The sequence below is a fragment of the Myotis daubentonii genome, chromosome 9 (genome assembly GCF_963259705.1).
Source record: "Myotis daubentonii chromosome 9, mMyoDau2.1, whole genome shotgun sequence".
Taxonomy (NCBI): domain Eukaryota; kingdom Metazoa; phylum Chordata; class Mammalia; order Chiroptera; family Vespertilionidae; genus Myotis; species Myotis daubentonii.
The window spans coordinates 44,173,990-44,196,820 of record NC_081848.1 but is presented as its reverse complement, the minus strand read 5'-3'; the positions used below and the strand labels follow the sequence as shown (position 1 = coordinate 44,196,820).

The 22,831-nt window shown below is 38.6% G+C and overlaps 2 protein-coding genes across 2 annotated transcripts; both read right to left on the bottom strand.

The window, feature by feature from the left end:
* Positions 1-7,250: 7,250 nt before the first annotated feature.
* On the bottom strand, positions 7,251-8,245 carry LOC132241855 (olfactory receptor 52B4-like). Its single transcript, XM_059710820.1, has one exon. It carries the CDS (start codon positions 8,243-8,245, stop codon positions 7,277-7,279), a length of 969 nt encoding a protein of 322 aa, XP_059566803.1. The 3' UTR covers positions 7,251-7,276.
* Positions 8,246-21,396: 13,151 nt separating this feature from the next.
* Positions 21,397-22,416, bottom strand: LOC132241854 (olfactory receptor 52B4-like). The gene has a single exon (XM_059710819.1). It carries the CDS (start codon positions 22,414-22,416, stop codon positions 21,397-21,399), a length of 1,020 nt encoding a protein of 339 aa, XP_059566802.1.
* Positions 22,417-22,831: the final 415 nt, after the last annotated feature.

Genomic DNA, 22,831 nt, shown 5'->3' with positions numbered 1-22,831 from the left:
ATTGCTAAAATGTCCATACTACCCAAAGCAATCTATAGATTCAATACAATCCCCATTAAAATACTAATGCCATATTTCACAGACCTAGAACAAACTCTCCAAAAAAAATTCATATGGAATTAAAAAAAGACCCCAAATAGCAGCAGCAATCCTGAGAAAGAAGAACAAAGTTGGAAGGATCACAATACAAGATATCAAGCTACATTACAAAGCCTCTCTTCTCAAAACTGCCTGGTGCTGGCACAAGAACAGACATAGAGACCAATGGAACAGAACAGAGAACCCAGAAATCAACCCAAGTCATTATACCCAATTAATATTTACAAAGGAGGCAAGTGTATACAATGGCATCAAGACAGTCTCTTCAATAAATGGTGTTGGGAAAATTGGACAGATAACATGCAAAAAAAAATGAAACTATTACACCAACTTACACCATACACAAAAATCAACTCAAAATGGATAAAGGACTTAAGCATAAGACTTGGAAACCATAAAAATCTTAGAAGAATCCAAAGGCAGAAAATATCAAACACACGTCGTAGCAATATCTTTACAATACAGCTCCTAGGACAATGGAAACTAAGGAGAAGATTAAAAAAATAGGACTACATCAAAATAAAAAGCTCTACACAGCAAAAGAAACCATCAACAAAACAACAAGAAAGCCCACTGCATGGGAGAACATATTTGTCAATGTTATTTCCAATAAGGGTCTAATCTCCAAAAGTTACAGAGAACTCATACAACTTAACAAAAGGAAGATAAAAAATCCAATCAAAAAATAGGCAAAGGACCTAAATAGACACCTTTCAAAAGAAGACATACAGAAGGCCAAGAGACATATGAAAACATGCTCAAAGTCACTAACCATCCGAAAGATGCAAATCGAAATGATAATGAGGTACTATCTCACAGTGGTCAGAATGGCTTTCATCAACAAACGACAAGTTAGATATTCTCTGGTGAGGATGCAGAGAAAAAGGAAGCCTCTTGCACTGCTGGTGGGAATGCAGATTGGTACAGCCACTGTGGAAAAGAGTATGGAGCTTCCTCAAGACACTAAAAATGGAACTCCCACCCTGACTGGTTTGGCTCAGTGGATAGAGCATTGGCCTGCAGACTGAAAGGTCCCAGGTGCAATTCCGGTCAAGGGCATGTACCTTGGTCTCGGGCAAATCCCCAGTAGGGGGTGTGCAGGAGGCAGCTGATCCATGTTTCTCTCTCATTGATGCTTCTAACTCTCTATGCCTCTCCCTTCCTCTCTGTAAAAAATCAATAAAATATATTTTTTTAAAATGGAACTCCCATTTGACCCAGTAATTCCAGTTTTAGGAATATATCCCAAGAAATCAGAAATACCAATAAGAAAGGATTTATGCACCCCTATGTTCATAGCAGCACAATTCACCATAGCTAAGATTTGGAAACAACCTAAGTGCCCGTCAGCAGATGAGTGGATTAAAAAACAGTGGTACATTACACAATGGAATTCTACACTGCTATAAAAAAAAAAAAAAGAAACTCTTAACATTCGCCATAGCATGGATGGACCTAGAGAGCATTATGCTAAGGGAAATAAGCCAGTCGAAGAAAGATAAATATCACATGATCTCACTCATTTGTGGTATATAATGAGCAACATAAACTGATGAACAACAGAGACATAGAAGCATTGAACAGACTGTCCAACCTCAGAGGGAAGGGGGTGGGAGGGGCGGGTAAAGAGATCAACCAAAGGACTTGTATGCATGCAGATGAGCATAACCAATGGACACAGACACTAGCGGGGTGAGGGCATGTTCTGGGGGGTGAGAGTAATTGGGGAGAGGTCAAAGGGGGAAAAAGGAGACTTATGTAATACTTTAAACAATAAAGAGTTTAAATTTAAAAATTCATATATTTTATTGGAAGTGAAAATTAAATTTATACTTCATGTGGCTAAAAATCTAAGACTAATAAGATTGCCAGGTCATAGGATAAGCATATTTGGTTATGGGGGCAGGGCAGTGTCCTCCAAATTTATTTTTTATTTTTAAAATGTTTATAGCAAAAATAGGGCTTTAGTATACTCATATAAATGCTGGATCAACTTATCAATTGCTACATTTAAAAAGCCAGCTAAGCCCAGCTGACATGGTTCAGTGGTTGAGCGCCAACCCATGAATCAGGAGATCACGGTTTGATTCCCGATCAGGACACATGTCCGGGTTGTAGGCTCAATCCCCAGTAGGGTGCGTGAAGGAGGCAGCTGATCAATGATTCTCATCATTGATGTCTCTCTCTTTCTCTCTCTATCTCTCTCTCTCCCTTCCTCTCTGAAATCAATAAGAAAATATATTTTTTAAAGCCAGCTAAGATTACTTTAAATTTTTTTAATTTTTTTCAATTACAGTTGGCATTCAATATCCTTTTGTATTAGTTTCAGGTGTACACCATAGGCATATGTTTAACTTACTAAAAAATTGCCCAACTTTTCCAAAGTGCCTATACTATTGTGAATTTCCACCAGCAATGTATGAGCTGCCATTATTCCACATCCTCATCAGAACCTGACACTATCTTTTTTTAATGTAAGTATTCTAATAGCTTGTTAAAGCTTCATCATTGCAGTTTAATTTACATTTTCATTATAATTAGTGGTGTTAAGCATGTTTTCAAGTACTTATTTGCTATATGTACATTTTCTTTATGTACAAATATTTCAGCCATTTTTATTGAAGTTTCTTCTCTAATTATTAAGTTTTATGAGTTCTTTACTCTGGATACAAGCCCTCTGTGTGATCTATGATTTGAACATAATATCTCTCATTCTATGACTCTTTCCACTTCCTTAATAGTGTCTTTCAAGCAGGATAAATTATTAATTTTGATGATATTTTATTTTATACATCACTAGAGGCCTGGTGCACAAAATTCATGCACTCAGGGAGTGGGGCTTCCCTCAGTCTGGCCTGCGCCCTCTCGCAGTCTGGGAGCCCTCAGGGGATGTCCGTCAGTCGGACATCCTTAGCACTGCCGCAGAGGCAGGAGAGGCTTGCCAGCCCTGAGCCAGGCTTCTGGCTGAGTGGTGCTCCCCCTGTGGGAGTACACTGACCACCAGGGGGCAAGTCCTGCATTGAATGGGATTGGGCTGAAACCAGCTCTCTGACATCCGAGAGGTCCTGGATTGCAAGTGGGCATAGACCAGGCCGAGGGACCCCACCGGTACATGATTGAGGCCAGGGAGGGATGCAGGAGGTTTGCCTGCCAGGGAGGGACTAGGGCGGGGGGGGGGGGGGGGGGGGGCTCTAGGGCATGTCTAGCCCATGGTTCAGTCCTAATCAGCCAGACTCCAGCAGCAAGCTAACTTACCGGTTGGAGTGTCTGCTCCCTGGTGGTCAGTGCATGTCATAGCGACTGGTCAACCAGTCAACTGTTTGCCCCCTAATGGTCAGTGCACATCATAGCAAGCAATTGAGCGGCCTTAACATATCATTAGCATATTACGCTTTGATTGGTTGAACAGACGACCAGACGACCAAACACTTAGCATATTAGGCTTTTATTATATAGGATGTTTTGATGTTCCCAGATTCATGTGTATAATTCTAGGTGACAAAAGTGTTCTGACTTCTTTTAGAAGTTTTATAGTTTCAGGTCTTTACCTAGTTCAATGATTCATTTTGAGTTGATATTTGCAGGGAGTTTGAAGCATGAATTGAAGGTCATTATTTTGCAGATGGATATCTAAATGTTCAAGCACTATTTGCTGAAAAGGATATCCTTTCTCTATTGTTGCTTTTGTATCTTTGTTAAATAAACTTGCCACGTGTGTGGGTTTGTTTCTAAACTCTGTGTTCTGTTTTATTGATTTTAAAAACTAATTTTACTCTTACCATGCAATGCAGAAATCATATTAGCTTATGTAAATTGAAAATGTATATTTACTCAAACACCGGCACACAAAATTTATTACAGCTTCATTTATAATTGTCAAAACTTGGACGTGATTAGTGTCCTTCAGTAGGTGAATGGAGACGTAAACTATTTTTTAAAAGAACTAAATAAAATAAAAGGTATACAGTTTGAGCAGAAAAAAATCTCTAGAAAAAAAACAACTAAACAAAACAGAGACAAGCAATCTAACATATGCAGAGTTTTAAAAATGGTTATAAAGATGCTCAATAAACTTAAGGGAAGAGTAGATGAACTTAGGGAGAATTTCAACAAAGAGATAGGGAAACATAAAAATGAAAATACAAAATATCAAAAAGAACAAGTCAGAAATGAAGACTACATTAACTAAAATTAAGAATACCTTACAGGAAATCAACAATAGAGTAAATGAAGCAGAGGTTAAGGAAGCAGGAAAAAAAAATAAAGACATCAAAAATAAAAAAGTTTTTAAAAATTAGAATAGTTTAAAGAGCCTCTGGGACAACTTCAAGTGTGCCAACATTTGTATCATATGGGTACTAGAATGAGAACAGATTGAGCAAGGGATTTAAAACATTTGAAAAAATAATTATGAAAAGATGTACAAGTCCAGTAAGTGCAGTCCCAAACAAGAATTTATAGAGGCTCACACCAAGACACACCATAATTAAAATGCCAAAGGTCAAAGACAAACAGAGAATCTTAAAAGCAGCAAGAGAAAAGCAGTTAGTTACCTATAAGAGAGCTTCCATAAAACTCTCAGCTGATTTCTCAACAGAAACTTTGCAGGCCAGAAGGGAGTGGCACAAACGATTCAAAGTGATGAAAAGCAAAGACCTACAACCAAGATTACTCTACCTAACAAAGCTATCATTTAAAATAGAAGGATAGATAAAGAGCTTCCCAGACAAAAAAGCTAAAGGAGGTTATTACCACCAAACCAGTATTACAAGAAATGTTAAACTTAAAGAGTCTTCCAGAAGAAGGAGGAGGGGAAAGAGGAGGAGGAGAAGAAGGAGGAGGTGGAGGAGGAGGAGGAGGAGGAAAAAGATTAAAAATATCAATAATAGTCCAGGCAGAGGGCTCAGTGGTTGAGCATCGACCTATGAACCAGGAGGTCACGGTTCAATTCCTGGTCAGGGCACATGCCCTTGACCAGAATCAAATCTGGGACCCTTCAGTCCACAGGCCGACGCTCTATCCACTGAGCAAAATCAGCAAGGGCTATATGTCTTCTTTTAAAAAAAACTGTCTAGCCCTGGCCAGCATGGCTCAACATCATCTCATGCAGCTACAGGTCACCAGTTTGATTCCTGGTCAGAGCTGGAATCGGAGCGGGGGGGGGGGGGGGGGCGAGGGGGGGGCAGCCAGTCAATCAATGCTTCTCTCCCTTTCCCTTCCTCTCTCTCTCTCTCAAATCAATAAAAAAAATTTTTTAAATTGAAAACTGTTTCTCCAGATCTTCAGACCATTTTAATTAGGTTGTGTGGGTGTTTTGCTCTTGAATTGTATGAGTTCCTTATATATTTTGCATATTAACCCCTTATCAGGTATATGTTTGCAAATATTTTCTCTAATGCCATAGGTTTCTTATTTATTACGTTGATCGTTTCTTTTCCAATGCAAAGCCCTTTAGTTTAACATAGTTCCCCCTTATTGATTTTGCTTTTGTTGCTGTGCTTTTGATATCATATCCAAAATATCATTGGCAGACGCTATGTCAAGGAGCTTTTTTCTTCCATTTTCTTTTAGGAGTTTTATGCTTTCAGGTCTGATGTTTAGGTTTTTAATTCATTTTCAGTTCATTTTGTTTTGAGTGGTGTAAGTTAGGGGTCCATTTACATTCTTCCGTGATTATCCAGTTTTATGAACATTTATTTAAAAGACCATCCTTTCCCCAATAATTATCCTTGGTTCCCTTGTCAAATATTAGTTCACCATATGTGTGAGAGTTTACTTCTTTCTGTGTGTTCTGTTCCATTGATCTATGTGACTGTTTTTATGCCAGTACCACATTATCTGATTACTGTAGCTTTGTAAAATAGTTTGAAATAGTTATAGATTCACAGGTGGTTGTAAACACACACACACACACACACACACACACACACACACACAAACAAACAAACAAAAAAAACCAACACTGTAAAGGGTAATCCCTTGTACCATTCACTCAATTTTCCCCAATAGTAATATCTTATATAACTAGAGTACAATATCTAAACCAAGTGACACTGGTAAAATCCACATATCTTATTTAAATATCAACAATTTTAAATGTATTTATTGTGTGTGTGTAGTTCTATGCAATATTATCATATGTGTAGATTTATGTAAGTACCACTGCATTCAATTTAGAGAAGTGTTCTATTACCACAAGTTCTCTCATGCTACTTCACTCACCTCTCTCCCTTTTTCTCCCCCTTTCTCTCTCTCTCTCACTTTCTCTCTCTCTTCCTCTTCTTCCCCCTTCTTCCCTCCCTTCCACTCTTTCTAAAAATCGATAGGAAATATCCTTGCGTGAGGATTTTTTTTAAAAAGAATTTTAAGTGCTTTGTCCTTAAAATAAGGTTGGTTATTTTTAAATTAGTAAGAAAAAGCAACTAAGAGGATTAGGAAACTTGTAGAAAGCAAACCATGCCCACCCCCCCCCCTCTTCATTGGCAGTTGAATATTAATATCCTATAACATATTTGGTGAATTTGCTTCAAAAACACAATCTTCTTTGCCCTAACTGGTTTGGCTCAGTGGATAGAGCATTGGCCTGCAGACTGAAGGGTCCCAGGTTCAATTCCAGCTGGGGGCATGTACCTGGGTTGCAGGCACAATCCCCAGTAAGAGATGTGCAGGAGGCAGCTGATTGATGTTTCTCTCTCATCAGTGTTTCTAACTCTCTATCTCTCTCCCTTCCTCTCTGCAAAAAAATCAATAAAATATATTTTTTTAAAAAAAGTTATAAAAAACAAAACAAGCCGAACCGGTTTGGCTCAGTGGATAGAGCGTCGGCCTGCAGACTCAAAGGTCCCGGGTTCGATTCCGGTCAAGGGCATGTACCCTGGTTGCGGGCACATCCCTAGTGGGGGGCGTGCAGGAGGCAGCTGATCAATCTCTCTCATCAATGTTTCTAACTCTCCGTCCCTCTCCCTTCTTCTCTGTAAAAAATCAATAAAATATATTTTTTTAGAAATAAAAATAAAATAAATAAAATAAAAAATAAAAATAAAAAAAACACCATCTTCGAGCTATTTCCTAGTGTTTCCTAGTATTTCCAGTTTACCACCAATATTTCCATCCACCACTTCCATAGATCACACCATGAGTAGCTATAGATGCTGAAAACTCTGGTCCTTTTCCAAAGTTATTCCTGCTTTGGGAAAAACATGTGAACAGCCTGCTCTCGGATTTGCTTGGCCTTGATCCCATATATGATGGGATTCAGCATAGGTGGAACCAGAATGCAGACATTAGCAAGCAAAATGTGGATATGAGGAGGAATGTGGCGTCCAAACCGCTGAGTAAGAGTAGTGAAGATGGCAGGCCCATAAAAGAGGATGATGATGCAGACATGGGAACCACATGTGTTGAGAGCTTTCTGACGAGCATCTTGGGAAGACATGTGGAAGATAGCATGGAGAATCAACACATAGGAAACAAAAATTAACAGGGCATCTAAAACCACCGTCGTTATTATTACAAAAAGTCCGTACCAGATGTTCACTCGAATGTCATTACAAGCATATTTGGCTAAGCCGATGTGTTCACAAAAGGTATGCGGAATAATATTATTTTGGCAGAAAGTCAACCTTTTCAAAAGAAATATTATGGGGAAAATTGTACAATAACTTCTCAAAAAGATGGTAACACCAATTTTCCCAATCAGTGTATAGGTAAGAATAGCTGTGTATCTCAGTGGGTAGCATATGGCAATGTAACGATCAAATGCCATCACCAGCAGGATCCCTGACTCAGAGATGAAAGTGCAGTGGATGATGAAGAATTGAGCGATGCAGCGATCCAGGGAGATCTCCCCAGCATGGAACCAGAAGATGGCCAAGGCCTGAGGCACTGTGCACGTGGAGAGGACAATGTCTGCTCCGGCCAGCATGCAGAGGAAGAGGTACATGGGTTCATGGAGGCTGCTCTTTGTGAGGATAACAATGATGAGCAGGCTATTCCCAAGCAGGGCAATGACATAGGAAATGAAGAAGGGGATGGAAATCCACATGTGCTGGTCCTCAAGGCCAGGGATGCCCAGCAAGTGGAACACAATGTGGCTAACACCAGTGTGGTTTAAGGTAGTCACATGTGGGGAGACCACCACAGGCATCACTTCTTATTCACAGACACAGGAAAACACAGTATTCCTTGTAGTATTCTTTCTGAAGGCACAAGACCTTTTGACATATTCCTTCTTCTTTGAACATGCAAATAAAAAGAAACATATAAGATAATAGATTATAGCCTCTGCATTAATGAGTGACAGTCTGATTAAAAGGTATACATATTCCCAGCTAATCAAATAAAACATTTTATTGTATGTATTTCTCCTACCAACAGAGGATTATGAAAAGACAAAAGGGAATTATTCTATGTATCTGGAAAGGCTGTAACAAGTGTTTCTTGAACGTGAAGAACTTGAACTTAGCTTTGTGGTGGGTACTTTATCATACAGAAAAGAAAGAAAATAAAGAGAAACAACAAAAGAAAACGTGGGTATTCAAAACAAAGTATAGCATCTTTGTGAAACAATGTTCAGCTCTGGGTGGCTGTGCATAGGGAATACTGAAAAAAGCAGGGTAGATGTTTGTTCAGACAAATTTGGTATAATTGACGGAAATGAGATTTGAAATCCCTCTGACTTCACCATATACAATCTGCTTGCTTGTGAAGAGAATCAAGGGAACTTTAAGAGGTAGCATTAATAGGGCCTATGTGCCTGAGGTGAGGCACTGCTCATGCTCACACCTTAAGGAACTAAGTTTATAAATGACTAAAATTTTAAAGGAAGGCATTGCTGCTGGGAGGCGTTGTGCATGATATTTTAAAGCTTTTTCTTTGGGTGGAAATTCTATCATTTAGTTCTTAGTGTGCATTCATTCATTCATTCATTCGTTAACTCTGTCATTTAGGAAGCAGTAACTGTTTTTCAGGTACCATATTACAAACTGGAGATGGGGGGGAGAGGGGGCGGAATTTGACCAAGTCCTATGAACTTAGGTTTGACGTAAACAGATAGGTTGAAGAGCTGAAGACATATGTTAATTCCCCCTAATAAAAAAGTATTTTAAAATATCTATCTCCGTAGCTAAGTTATAGCTCATGCTCAATAACATTATTTCTTCCACTCCAGTTACCCACATGATGCCCATAATTTTCCTTTCTGGGGAAAATTACCAATTACCATCCTCCAAGTGCTGGAGGAACATGGTCTGTTATCAGAGTCACCTACAAAAGGGCCCAATCATCTGACCTAGTTAGGGTACTGTGTCCTGCAGAGCATATGGCTGCTTTATGAAAAAGTTCTCTCCATATCAGAATGGCTATCATCAACAAATCAACAAACGACAAGTGCTGGCGAGGATGTAGAGAAAAGGAAACCCTTGTACATTGCTGGTGGGAATGCAGACTAGTGCAACCACTATGGAAAACAGTATGGAGTTTCCTCAAAAAATTAAAAATGGAACTGCCACTTGATCCAGTGATCCCACTTCAAGGAATATATCCTAAGAAACCTGAAACACCAATCAGAAAGAAATATATGCACCATATGCACCCCTATGTTCATAGCAGCGCAATTTACAATAGCTAAGATCTGGAAACAGCCCAAGTGCCATCAGTAGAGGAGTGGATAAAAAAGCTTTGGTACATTTATACCCTGGAATATATAAAACAGAAGGATCTCTTACCCTTTGAGTCAGCATGGAAGGACCTGAAGAGTATGATGCTAAGCAAAATAAGCCAGTCAGAGAAAAATAAGTATCACATGATCTCACTCATATGTGGGATCTAATGAACAAAATTAACTGATGAACAAAATAGATCCAGAAACATAGAAGCATGGAACAGACTGATAAATCTCAGAGGGGGTAGGAGGGTTGGGAGAGATTAACTGGGGAATTTATATGCATATGTACATAGCCCATGAACACAGACAATAATGTGATGAAGGCCTGGAAGGGATGGGTGTGGGGTGGAGGGAGTCAATGGGAAGAAAAGGGGGGACATCTGTAATACTTTCAACAATAAAGATAACATTTTTTTTAAAGTTCTCTCCAGTAAAGGCAGCTGACTTCCTGCATGAAAAAAAAAGTGGGATGGTACCAGAGGGATGTGAGAGCTGGTGTGTGTTCCCACAGACCTGATTGGGAATGTAAAGGGGGGAAATGGCAAGAAAGAAAAGGCCACAGAAGACACAAAGCAACAAATGCAGAGCTGGAAAGGAGGAAAGATTATAGAAGCTGGTAATGGCCATGTGTTTGAGGAAAGGGAGCAGGAGAGGAAATTGTGTTCATTGGAGCCAGAGAGAGAAACCAGGGAGCTCAAAGGTTGAAGATATGCCTGTTTGATTGGTCCCCTGTCCAAGGTAGAGTGACTTTGGTCTGACACAAGTTTATCTACGTGCTCCACTCAATGCTCTTCCCCCTATTCCCCTTTCACAACAGCCCAAGGTGTCCTGGTTCACTCCCCAAGTCCTGCTTTGGGAAGGCCAGCACAGATCCTTGTCATTCTCAGGGCTCTTCTCATATTTTCCAAGAGGGGTCTGCAGTCTAAGTCAATATCTTTTCTGTTTTCTCATGTCATTTCATTATTAGGACACTTGTCATATATTGGACTAGAGTCCTGGTGCACAAATTCGTGCACAGGTGGGGTCCCTTGGCCTGGCTGGCGAGGGGAGGGGCTGTGGGAGGTCGGGAAGGCTGATCAGGGCTCTGATCTGGCCAGTTGGAAGCTGCACAGTCAGGTCTAACTCCCGCCCAGTCAAACTCCTGCCCAAGGGGACAATTTGCATATTAGCCTTTCATTATATAGGACTACTTCTCTTTATTTGCCAAACTTCATTAACCTCAGCTACCCATATACTTGTACTCTCAACCTCCCTTCCCACATCTTACCCTCCACTTATGCTGTAACCAACCAGAAAGATGCCACTCATCTTTATATTTCTGCATCCATATATATCAATAACCTCCCTCTGACCTGTATGGCTTGGCCAGCTCAGTCCTTACCCTGATCCTGAAACCACTCCACCCATAGATGTCTATTTCACTCACCAGCTTTTACTGAGTCTTCAGGAACAGACGTGAGATTGGAGATGGAATTCAGTTTGTTGGGGACCAGGCAGTTGAGCTATTTATTCTCTTTCATGAGAGCCCTTGAAGGAAGCACTTACATCAGGACCCCAGGGGCACAGCTGTCTCCAACAGCCTCATCCTCTTCCCAAATGGCCTTATTCTCAGCTCTATTTCCCCCCTCCCTAGAGCTTCTCCTATTTTATCTCCTTCTCCTCCTCACATGTCTGAAATCCATCCCACACCAAGTGTTCACATTTATGATGGTTTTTACTATAAGACAATCTCTCCCATCTAAACCAGCTTTTCTGCAAGCCTGTTTTAATACCTAAATCAATATTAAAGTTATTTCCAATCTCTAATATTTTTTTTTTGATTTTTTACAGAGAGGAAGGGAGAGAGATAGAGAGTTAGAAACATCGATGAGAGAGAAACATCGATCAGCTGCCTCCTGCACATCTCCTACTGGGGATATGCCCACAACCCAGGTACATGCCTTTGACCGGAATCGAACCTGGGACCTTTCAGTCCGCAGGCCGACGCTCTATCCACTGAGCCAAACCGGTTTCGGCGCCAATCTCTAATATTAATCCATGCAAGAAATATGTAAAAATAATTTTCAATTTTTCATGTAAAGGATGATGTTGCAGTTATATTCATCCCTGGAGTGGTCATAAGATTCGTATTCATAAATAATGAGGGTGTTTTTTGTTTTTGTTTTTGGTGTGATTTTTGTTAATCTTCACCTGAGGATATTTTTTTCTATTGCTTTCAGAGAGAGCGAAAGGGAGAGAGGGAGAGAAAAAAATGGATGTGAGAGAGACACATCTACTGGCTGCCACCCTCACGCATCCCACCAGTGGGCAGAAAGCGAAACCATAATCCAGGTATGTGCACTTGACTGTGAACTGAACCTGCAACACTTCCGTGCACAGGCCGACGATCAAACCATTTAGCAACACCATCCAGGGCAATAAGGAGTTTTAATTATTTCCTAAGGGTACATAAATATTTGTGCACAATATATAGAAGAAATCACTCTTGACATTTGTGACATATTTTCATTTCATTTGCCTGCTTAGTGTATCATTCGGTTTAGTACTTGGCCACCAAAACTCTACATTTATGGTGGCTGGGAAAAAAATTCTGTTTTCTTTATATTCTTTTGTAACTATTTAATTTAGATTTTACTTATCCTGAATGTATGGTGTGAAATTTTTTTCAACTTGGAAATAACTTTATATTCTGATTATAAAGGTAATCATGTACCTTATTGTTTAAAAATCAGATAATAAAGACAGGAAAAACAAAGTAATCCCACCTTTATGAAAAAAGGGGTATTTCTTAATATAAATACATACAGAAAAATTTTTATCATCCAGTCTTCATGCTCTCCTAAAAATCTTACTTTTATTAGTTAAATAATTCTATAAAATTAATGCACTTTATTATTCATGCATGTGTTTGTGGATAGAATTAGCACATTTGTGCATCTCACACTCAATGTTTAAGGAGTCCAAATGAGTATCTATTAAGACAGCAGCATGTACAGAATTCAGAAGTAATCAGACTTGTGAGAAGCTATTGTGACCGTCTCAAGACACAATTCCGCTTTGTATAATACTTTATAGTCAAGTAGGTGATATTTGCTAAATTTTATATTTCCTAGAAATTCTAAGATCAATTATTCCAAAATGACCAATAAATGCTCAGAAATACATTGCACTTTCTTGTAAAGTTAAATACACCTCTCTCTTCTCAGTTTCAATAAGTTTAAATTAACAGCCATAACTTTCATGTGACCAGTAGACTCTTATTAGAAAATTCTTAAATCCCAATTTTTGAGATTTGTCTCCTCACACTAGTTCACATTATGGTAACTATGAATTTCAACTTCTTATTCCATGGATTTGACAATTGTTACTGTTGATTTGCTTCAAATTGGGGGCACTGCGAATGTGTCAGCAGAGGGGATTATTGAACTATATTAACAGAATTTTAAAACGGGCAATACCTGACTATTTAGTCCAGGGCACTGACCTCTTTTCCCTTAGACTGTCAAATTAAGAAATGACAACAGCCAACACAATAGCTGTCCGGTGCAAGTACATCAAAATGATACCTATTTTTTGTCAGATCAGCAAAATATATATATTTTTGGTGTGCTGCAGAATTTTAGTAATTACTTTATGTGTGCCATGAGATGAAAAAGTTGAAAATCACTGCTTTATAACATAGTATTAGAACAAACTGTCCCATCAGAGTATTTCAATTGAAAAAGAAGCATTGCCCTAACCGGTTTGGCTCAGTGGATAGAGCGTCGGCCTGTGGACTCAAGGGTCCCAGGTTCGATTCTGGTCAAGGGCATGTACCTTGGTTGCAGGCACATACCCAGTGGGGAGTGTGCAGGAGGCAGCTGATTGATGTTTCTAACTCTCTAACCCTCTCCTTTCCTCTCTGTGAGAAATCAATAAAATATATTTAAAAGAAAAAAGAAGCATTAATAAGAATTGAGTTGTATTATTCAATTTCCTACAAAATTCATTGAAGGGCAAATATCTCTTAGCCTGACTATAGTTCTTTGGATATATACCCAGAATTGGGAATAGCTGGACCTATAGTGGTTCTATTGTGAATTTTATGAGGATTATTGATCTCATCATGAATCAAACATATAAATTGAAAATCAATATAAAATTGTTTTTTATGCCCTAACTGGTTTGGCTCAGTGGATAGAGCGTCAGCCTGCGGACTCAAGGGTCCCAGATTCGATTCTGGTCAAGGGCATGTACCTGGGTTGCGGGCACATACCCAGTGGGGAGTGTGCAGGAGGCAGCTGACCGATGTTTCTCTCTCATCGATGTTTCTGACTCTCTATCCTTCTCCCTTCCTCTCTGTAAAAAACCAATAAAATATATTTTAAAAATAAATAAATAAAATAAAATAAAATTGTTTATAAATTTACTTTTTAGAACAGCTTTAAAGAAAAAATGCATAGTACACAGCTACCACCAACGCAGTTAACATGTCACCTTAGTATAATACACTTGCTACAATTAATAAACTAGTACTAATACATTATATTAACTATCATCCAGACTTCCTGAAATTTTACCTGATGTCCACTTGCTATTCCAGGATCCCTTCAAGATACCACATTATATTTAGTAGTCACTCTCTTTGGGATGCTTGGCTATAACCATTCCTCAGATTTTCCTTGTTTTTGAGGATCTTACAGTTTTAATCAGTATAATATGTCCCTCAATTGATATTTGTCTAGTGTCCATTATTATACTGAAGTTAAGAGATTTGGGGAGGAGAATATAGAAGTAAATTGTGGCTTTTGTTTTTTTAATATATTTTTATTGCTTTAAGAGAGGGAAGGAGAGGGAGAGAGAGATAGAAACATCAATGATGAGAGAGAATCACTGATTGATTGCCTCCTGCACACCCACAATGGTGATCAAACCTGCAACCAGGGTATGTGCCCTGACCAGAAATCGAACTGTGACCTCTTGGTTCATAGGTCAATACTCAACCACTGAGTGACACCAGCCAGGTGTAAATTGTGATTTTCAAAATATCTTTTCATTATATTAGTTTCAGATGCACAACATACTGGTTCCATATTTATACATTTTTAAATGATAACCACAGTAAGTCTAGCAAGCTTTTGACATTATTCATAGATATAAAAAGTTTATTTCTTGTAATGAAGTTTTAAGATCTACCCTCTTAGCAACTTTCAAATATGCAATGCAGTATTATTAACCATGGTATAATTATATCACATGACATTTATTTTATAACTAGAAGTTTGTACCTTTTGATACTCTTCACCCATTTCACCCACTCCTCTCACCCCCCCCCGACCTGTGGCAACCTCTAATCAGTTCTCTTTACCTATGAGCTCGTTTTTATGGGGCTGGGGGGTGGGGGGCGGCAGAGAGCAGATTTTAGATTCCACATATAAGTGAGATCATAAGGTATTTGTTTTTCTCTGATTTATTTCACTTAGCATAATGCCCTCAAAGTCCATTCATGTCACAAGGTTTAATTCATATATACATTATTTATTTCATATATATACATATATCATATTTTCTTTATCCATTTATTCATTGATGGACATGTAGGTTATTTCCATAGGTTTCCTATTGTAAATAATGCTGCAATGAAGATGGAGGTGCAGATATCTATTTGAATTATTGTTTTTGTTTTCTTCACATATATACCCAGAAGTGGAATTACACAATCATACTGTAGCTCTATTTTTAATTTTTTGAGGAACCTTCAAACCATTTTCCATAGAGACTGGACCCACTAACATTCCCATCAACAGTGCACAAAGATTCACTTTTCTCCACATCCTTTTCAATACTTGTTATTTCTTGGCTTTTGATAATAGCCATTCTAACAGAAGTGAGGTGACGTCATATTGTGGTTTCCATTTGCATTTCCCTGATGATTAGTGATGTTGAGCACTTTTTCATGTACCTATTGGCTATATGCATATCTTCTTTGGGAAAATGTCTATTCAGATCCTCTGCCTATTTTTTAATGGAATTGTTTGCAGTGGAGGAAGGAGTGTCTTACTCTTGCATTGTATGAGTTCTTTATATTTTTTTAAACATTAACCCCTTATCAGACACCTGATTTGCAAATATTTTCTCTCACTTAGTAGGTTGCCTTTTCTTTTCTTTTTTATGGTTTCCTTTCCTGTACAGAAGCTTTTTAGTTTGGTGTAGTTCTAGTTGTTTATTTTTTGCTTTTCTTACCTTTGCTTTTGGAGTCAGATTCAAAATTTATTGCCAAGACCTATGTCAAGAATCTTACTGCATAAGTTTTCTTCTAGAAATGTTATGGTATCAAGTCTTATGTCCAATTCTTTAATCCATTTTTAGTCAATATTTGTGTATGGTGGTACAGTTTGATCCATTTGCGTGACTGTGGTTTTCCCAAAACCACTTATTGAACAAACTGTCCTTTCTCCATTTTATATTATTGGCTCCTTTGGCGCAAATTAATTGACCTGAATGAACTTTTCATTGATCTATGTTTCTGTTTTCATGTCAGGAAAATACTTTTTGATCACTAGAGCTTTGTAGTATAGTTTGAAAGCAAGGAGCCCGACGCCTCCCAGTTCTTTTTTCTCAAGATTGCTTTGGCTTTTGTGATTTCATACTCATCTTAGGATTGTTTTTCTATTTCTATGAAAAAAGCCATTGGAATTTTATAGGAATTGCATTGAATCTGTAGATCCCTTTGGGTAGCATAAACATTTTAACAATATTAATTTTTCCAACCCGTGAGTACATTATAGTTTTTTATTTATTTATGGCTTCTTCAATTTCTTTTACCGATGTCTTGTAGTTCAGGGTACGGGTCTTTTACCTGCTTGGCTAAATGTATTGCTGCATATTTTATTCTTCTTGATGCATTTGTAAATGAGATTGTTTTCTTAATTTCTCTTTCTGATATTTTGTTATTAGTTTATAAAACAACAGATTTTTGTATATTAATTTTCTATCCTGTAATTTTACTGAATTTGTCGATTAGTTCTAATACTTTTTTGGTGGAGTCTTTAAGGCTTTCTATATGTAATATTACATTATTAGATTCCAGTCAATTTTTGGAAAACACAAATTATCCTGAGAGGTACATTTGAAAAATTTTTGCACATAAAAAACACATTCAACCTGACATGGACCAATCACATAGATGCAATAAAAGTTTTCAAGAATCTTCCCTATAGTAAACCACAAGAACACAAAATATAGTAAATGGTATTATTGGTTATGTTCATACAATTTTTACACTGTCAATTATTTAGATGTAAATCTAATCTAATAAAATACAAACATGCAAATTGACCATACCTTCGCTATGCCTTAAGCCACGCCCACCAGCCAATCAGAGTGACTATATGCAAATTAACCCAACCAAGATGGCAGCCAGCAGCCACGGAGCTGAAGCAGTTATGTGGAAATAAGCTTAAATGACAGACATTTTGTGATTACAAAATATTGTATTAATGGGCATGACTAGTGGTCATTAAAATGCTTCTTTATTTTGTATTTCTGCTGAAACAAACAACAAATATTTTTGAAATATGGCCTGTAATTATTCAGGTGCTCAATTAAGTAGAAGCAAAATTTTACAATAAAATAATTCTTGTTTGATTTTGAAACACTTCTGAGGAACACAAAGGAAACAAAGAAAAATAAGTTTGTCAACATACTATTTAAGGACTTGTGTATAACTAAAATTCATGGACAGGAAAAATGAGAAAATGTTTTAATAAACATTATGTTCTTAAACAAATGAAAAATGTGAAATATACTGCATGTTAATAATAATGAAATGGCCCTCGCCAGTTTGGCTTAGCGAATAGAGTGTCAGCCTGTGGCCTAAAGGGACCCAGGTTCCATTCCAACCAAGGGCACATTGCCTGGGTTTGATCCCCCTAGTAGGGGGTGTGTAGGAGGCAGCCAATCAATGATTCTCATTGATGTTTCCATCTCTCTCCCTTCCTCTCTGAAATCAATAATAAATATATATTAAAAAATAAAAATAATAATAATGATGAAATGGTTTAGGTAAATTACATGCAAATTACATCCATAAACAAGTATATTTTATAGCCAGCTAAAAATGCATTAAAAATATAATAAATACTTATGCTAAATATATAAATCTATGTGAAAAAATAGTTTGATATTTTAAAAATACAAATAGATTTTGCATAGATTATAAATGTAATCTATGTGAAAAAATACGTAAAAATTTCAGACGTAAACAAATTTTTAAACAAAAGATAAATCACACTAACAGAAGTGATAAATGTGACTTCTTTATGCATCTTATTATCTCCAATTTATTTCAAGTGAAAATTTCATAGTTTTACAGTTTACAAAAAAAATGTATTTTAAACATCTTGATTTAGTGCCTACCCTTTCAGATGACATAATAGACACTAGAGAAGAAAAATATAGAATGCCAAGCTTGTTCTCAATTGAGAAATGAACAGTGAATAAATAATTACAATGACACAGGATAAATAAATGCATTTTAAGAGTATACTTGGATTTTAAAAAAAGAGTATACTTGGATAATTGATATGTAGCATATTCTTATACAAGTAAAATAGAGAGGTGATAAAAATGCCTACAGAGATATATAGTTTTGGCATGGGATTATGTCCACGTTACTTTGCTAATTGAGAAAGGTGCATTTAAGAAGAGTAGGTGGAATATTGGCGCACTAAAAGTTTTTGTTTACCTGCACACACATACATAGTAGAAAATATATTGTGACCTTCTATAAAATTATATTAGCTGGGAATATCTCTGTGATGAAAACTGGGATTTTGTACACATTTTATGTCTAATACACTAAGATGGAATGAATGAGGAGTTTCTAGAATGAGAGAATGTTTCACTGTGTCAGACGGTGCTGATGTGTCATGAACGATGTAGATTGAGTATTGACCATTGGATTCAGTAATGTGGAGGTTACTGCGACAGGCCGTGCCATGGCATAGGAAAACTGTCTGACTGGTGTGAGAGGAAGAAAAATAGAGAAAGATATTGATTCCTGAATGTGTAGACAACTCTTTCAAAGTCTTTTACTGTGATGGAGAGTGAGAAAGAAGACTAGAAAGAGGAAGATGTGATGGAGTAGGAGGTAGAGGAGGAAAGGATGAAGAGGAAGAGGAAGAAAGAAAAAAAGGAAGAAGAAACAGAAAAGCAAAGGAAAGGCTATAGGAGAATGGGGGTGCCAGAGGTTTGTGCCTGCTTCCCTCTCTTCCTTTCTTTAAATTTCAGGACAAGGGCAGAGAGAGAACCAAGATAAGATGGCGGCATAGGTTAACTCCGGAGTTTGCTGCTTTGAACAACTACTTCAAAAGTAAAACTAAAAGACGGAAGGGACATCACCCAGAACCACAGGAATGCTGGCTGAGTGGAAGTCCTACAACTAGGAGGAAAGAGAAACACATACGGACGCTCAGAGGAGGCACAGTGCTGAAGTCAAATTCTGAGGTGCGGAGTGCGCGGAGCAGGCTGGCGGCGGAGGGCGCGGTTGTTGTTTTCAATTGGGAGGGAGTCCCAGACTCTGAGCTCCAGATACAGCCGAGTCTTTAGGGACCCAGACTCAAACGGGAGAAGCGGGACTGTCTGGCTTCGGTCAGAGCGAGTGCAGCTTTCTCTCCGAGCTTTGCAGCGGGTGCTGGGACTCAGAGAGGCAGAACCCCTGGGGACAGGACTGAGAGCCGCCATAACTGCTCTCTCCGGCCCACCCTGTTGATCCTGTGAGACCCGCCCCACCCACCCGAGCCCTGCACAGAGGCATTTGCCGGATAGCCTCAGGCAAAGGCTAGATTAGCACCTCCCTAGAGGACAGAAGTTCTCTCACTGCTGACACAGCTGATTCTCATAGCCACTTGGCCTGGAGGTCAAACCCTCCCTGGGATTAGCTACAACAATCAAGGTTTAACTATAAGACTGCGAACAAAGACCACTAGGGGGTGCACCAAGGAAGCATAACAAAATGCGGAGACAAAGAAACAGGACAAAATTGTCAATGGAAGATATAGAGTTCAGAACCACACTTTTAAGGTCTCTCAAGAACTGTTTAGAAGCCGCCGATAAACTTAATGAGATCTACAAGAAAACTAATGAGACCCTCGATCTTATATTGGGGAACCAACTACAAATTAAGCATACACGGACTGAAATAACGAATAATATACAGACTCCCAACAGCAGACCAGAGAAGCGCAAGAATAAAGTCAATGATTTGAAATGCGAGGAAGCAAAAAACACCCAACGGGAAAAGCAAAATGAAAAAAGAATCCAAAAATGCGAGGATAGTGTAAGGAGCCTCTGGGACAGCTTCAAGTGTACCAACATCAGAATTATAGGGGTGCCAGAAGATGAGAGAGACCAAGATATTGAAAACCTATTTGAAGAAATAATGACAGAAAACTTCCCCCACCTGGTGAAAGAAATGGACTTACAGGTCCAAGAAGCGCGGAGAACCCCAAACAAAAGGAATCCAAAGAGGACCACACCAAGACACATCATAATTAAAATGCCAAGAGCAAAAGACAAAGAGAGAATCTTAAAAGCAGCAAGAGAAAGAAACCCAGTTACCTACAAGGGAATACCCATATGACTGTCAGCTGATTTCTCAACAGAAACTTTGCAGGCCAGAAGGGAGTGGCAAGAAATATTCAAAGTGATGAATACCAAGAACCTACAACCAAGATTACTTTATCCAGCAAAGCTATCATTCAGAATTGAAGGTCAGATAAAGAGCTTCACAGATAAGGAAAAGCTAAAGGAGTTCATCACCACCAAACCAGTATTATATGAAATGCTGAAAGGTATCCTTTAAGAAGAGGAAGAGGAAGAAAAAGGTAAAGATACAAATTATGAACAACAAATATGCATCTATCAACAAGTGAATCTAAGAATCAAGTGAATAAATAATCTGATGAACAGAATGAACTGTTGATTATAATAGAATCAGGGACATAGAAAGGGAATGGACTGACTATTCTTGGGGGGGAAAGGGGTGTGGGAGATTCGGGAAGAGACTGGACAAAAATCGTGCACCTATGGATGAGGACAGTGGGTGGGGAGTAAGGGCGGATGGTGGGGTGGGAACTGGGAGGAGGGGAGATATGGGGGGGAAAAAAGAGGAACAAATGTAATAATCTGAATAATAAAGATTTAATTAAAAAAAATTTCAGGACAAATAATGGAATGTATACAGATGGAGGTGATCCTGTAAAGAATAAAACTTTATGATAGAGATGGCAAAGGTAATAATATTTAGAGTAACAACCCAATGTAGATAAGACAAATGGGAACTATTTCACCACAGCAAGGCATAAAACAAACCAATAAAAAATAGTCCAGTAATTTACAACAATTCATCTCTTTCCAAATACCTATCTAAGGCTATAGACTAGGAGTGGTTTACTTATCAGACTATGAGTGAGAAAGCTTACTGAGCCACAAAAAAATTGATCTCTTAGTATTGATCAGAGACTTTGAAAAGCATGTCCCAAGCTCCCCTGTGGGCTTGCTCCAGAAACATATACTCAGTGAGGTAGTCTATAGATTACATAGATATGTAGTCTCAGCTGTCCCCAACCTACTAGAAGCTTCTAAATCTTACCTCAATGTATGACTAGAAATGTTGAGAAAACTAGTCTGGTTTCCATTCCCAAAGTCATATCTGTTTTGAAAATAAGATGAGTCACCTGGTCCCGGATCTGTTTGGTCTTAATTCCATAAATGATGGGATTCAGCATAGGAGGAGCCAGAATGCAGACATTGGCCAGCAGGATGTGGATATGGGGTGAAATGTGGCGCCCAAAGCTCTGAGTGAGAACTGAGAAGATCCCAGGCCCATAAAAGAGGATAATGACACAGACGTGGGAGCCACAGGTGTTGAGCGCTTTGTGGCGAGCATCTCGGGAAGGGATGCGAAAGGCAGCATGGAGAATACGCATATATGAAACAATGATTAGAAAAACATCTAAAGCAATTGTTGATATAAGAAGAAAAAGTCCATACCAGATGTTTACTCGTATGTCATCACAGGAAAATTTGGCCAACCCCATGTGCTCACAAACAGTGTGTGGAAGAATGTTACTTTTGCAAAAAGTCAGTCTTTTCAGAAGAAATATTATGGGAAATATGGTACCAAAACTTCTCAGAAAGATAGTCAGACCAATTTTCCCAATCAGCGCATGTGTAAGGATAGCTGTGTATCTCAGCGGGTAGCATATGGCAATGTAGCGGTCAAATGCCATTACCAGCAGGATCCCTGACTCAGAGATGTAAGTGCAGTGGATGAAGAAGAGTTGAGCGATGCAGCGATCCAGGGAGATCTCCCCAGCATGGAACCAGAAGATGGCCAAGGCCTGAGGCACTGTGCACGTGGAGAGGACAACGTCTGCTCCAGCCAGCATGCAGAGGAACAGGTACATGGGTTCATGGAGGCTGGGCTTGGTGAGGATAAGGAAGACGAGCAGACTGTTCCCCAGCAAGGCAATGACATAGGAAACGAAGGAGGGGATGGAAATCCACACGTGCTGGTCCTCAAGGCCAGGGATGCCCAGCAAGTAGAAGACTGTGTGGCTCACACCAGTGTGGTTTGAGGCAGTCACACCTGGGAAGACAACCAGAGACATCACTTCTTACTCACAGAGACGGAGGAAAATGCAGATTTTCCTGGAATATTCTTTGTGAAGACACCATGAAATTTCGACATATTCCTCACTTCCATCTTCTTTGAACATACAAATAATAAGACACAAGCATTGGTGAGAAAGATATGTGCTCTGCCCTCAATGAGTGACATTCTCATTAAAAGATACACATGTTTCTAAGCAATTAAAGTACAAATATCATTGTATGTTCTTTCCTACAAAACAGGTGGTTATCAATGCAGAGAAGAAACCATTGTGTGTGTCTGGGAAGGCAGTAACAAGATGATTCTTGAACTCAGATTAAGCAGTGAATATAAGGTGAAGAATGAAAATAGGGAGTCACCATGAGAAAATGTTTGCATGCTTGAAACATTTTCAGCCCAGGTAGCTGAGGCAT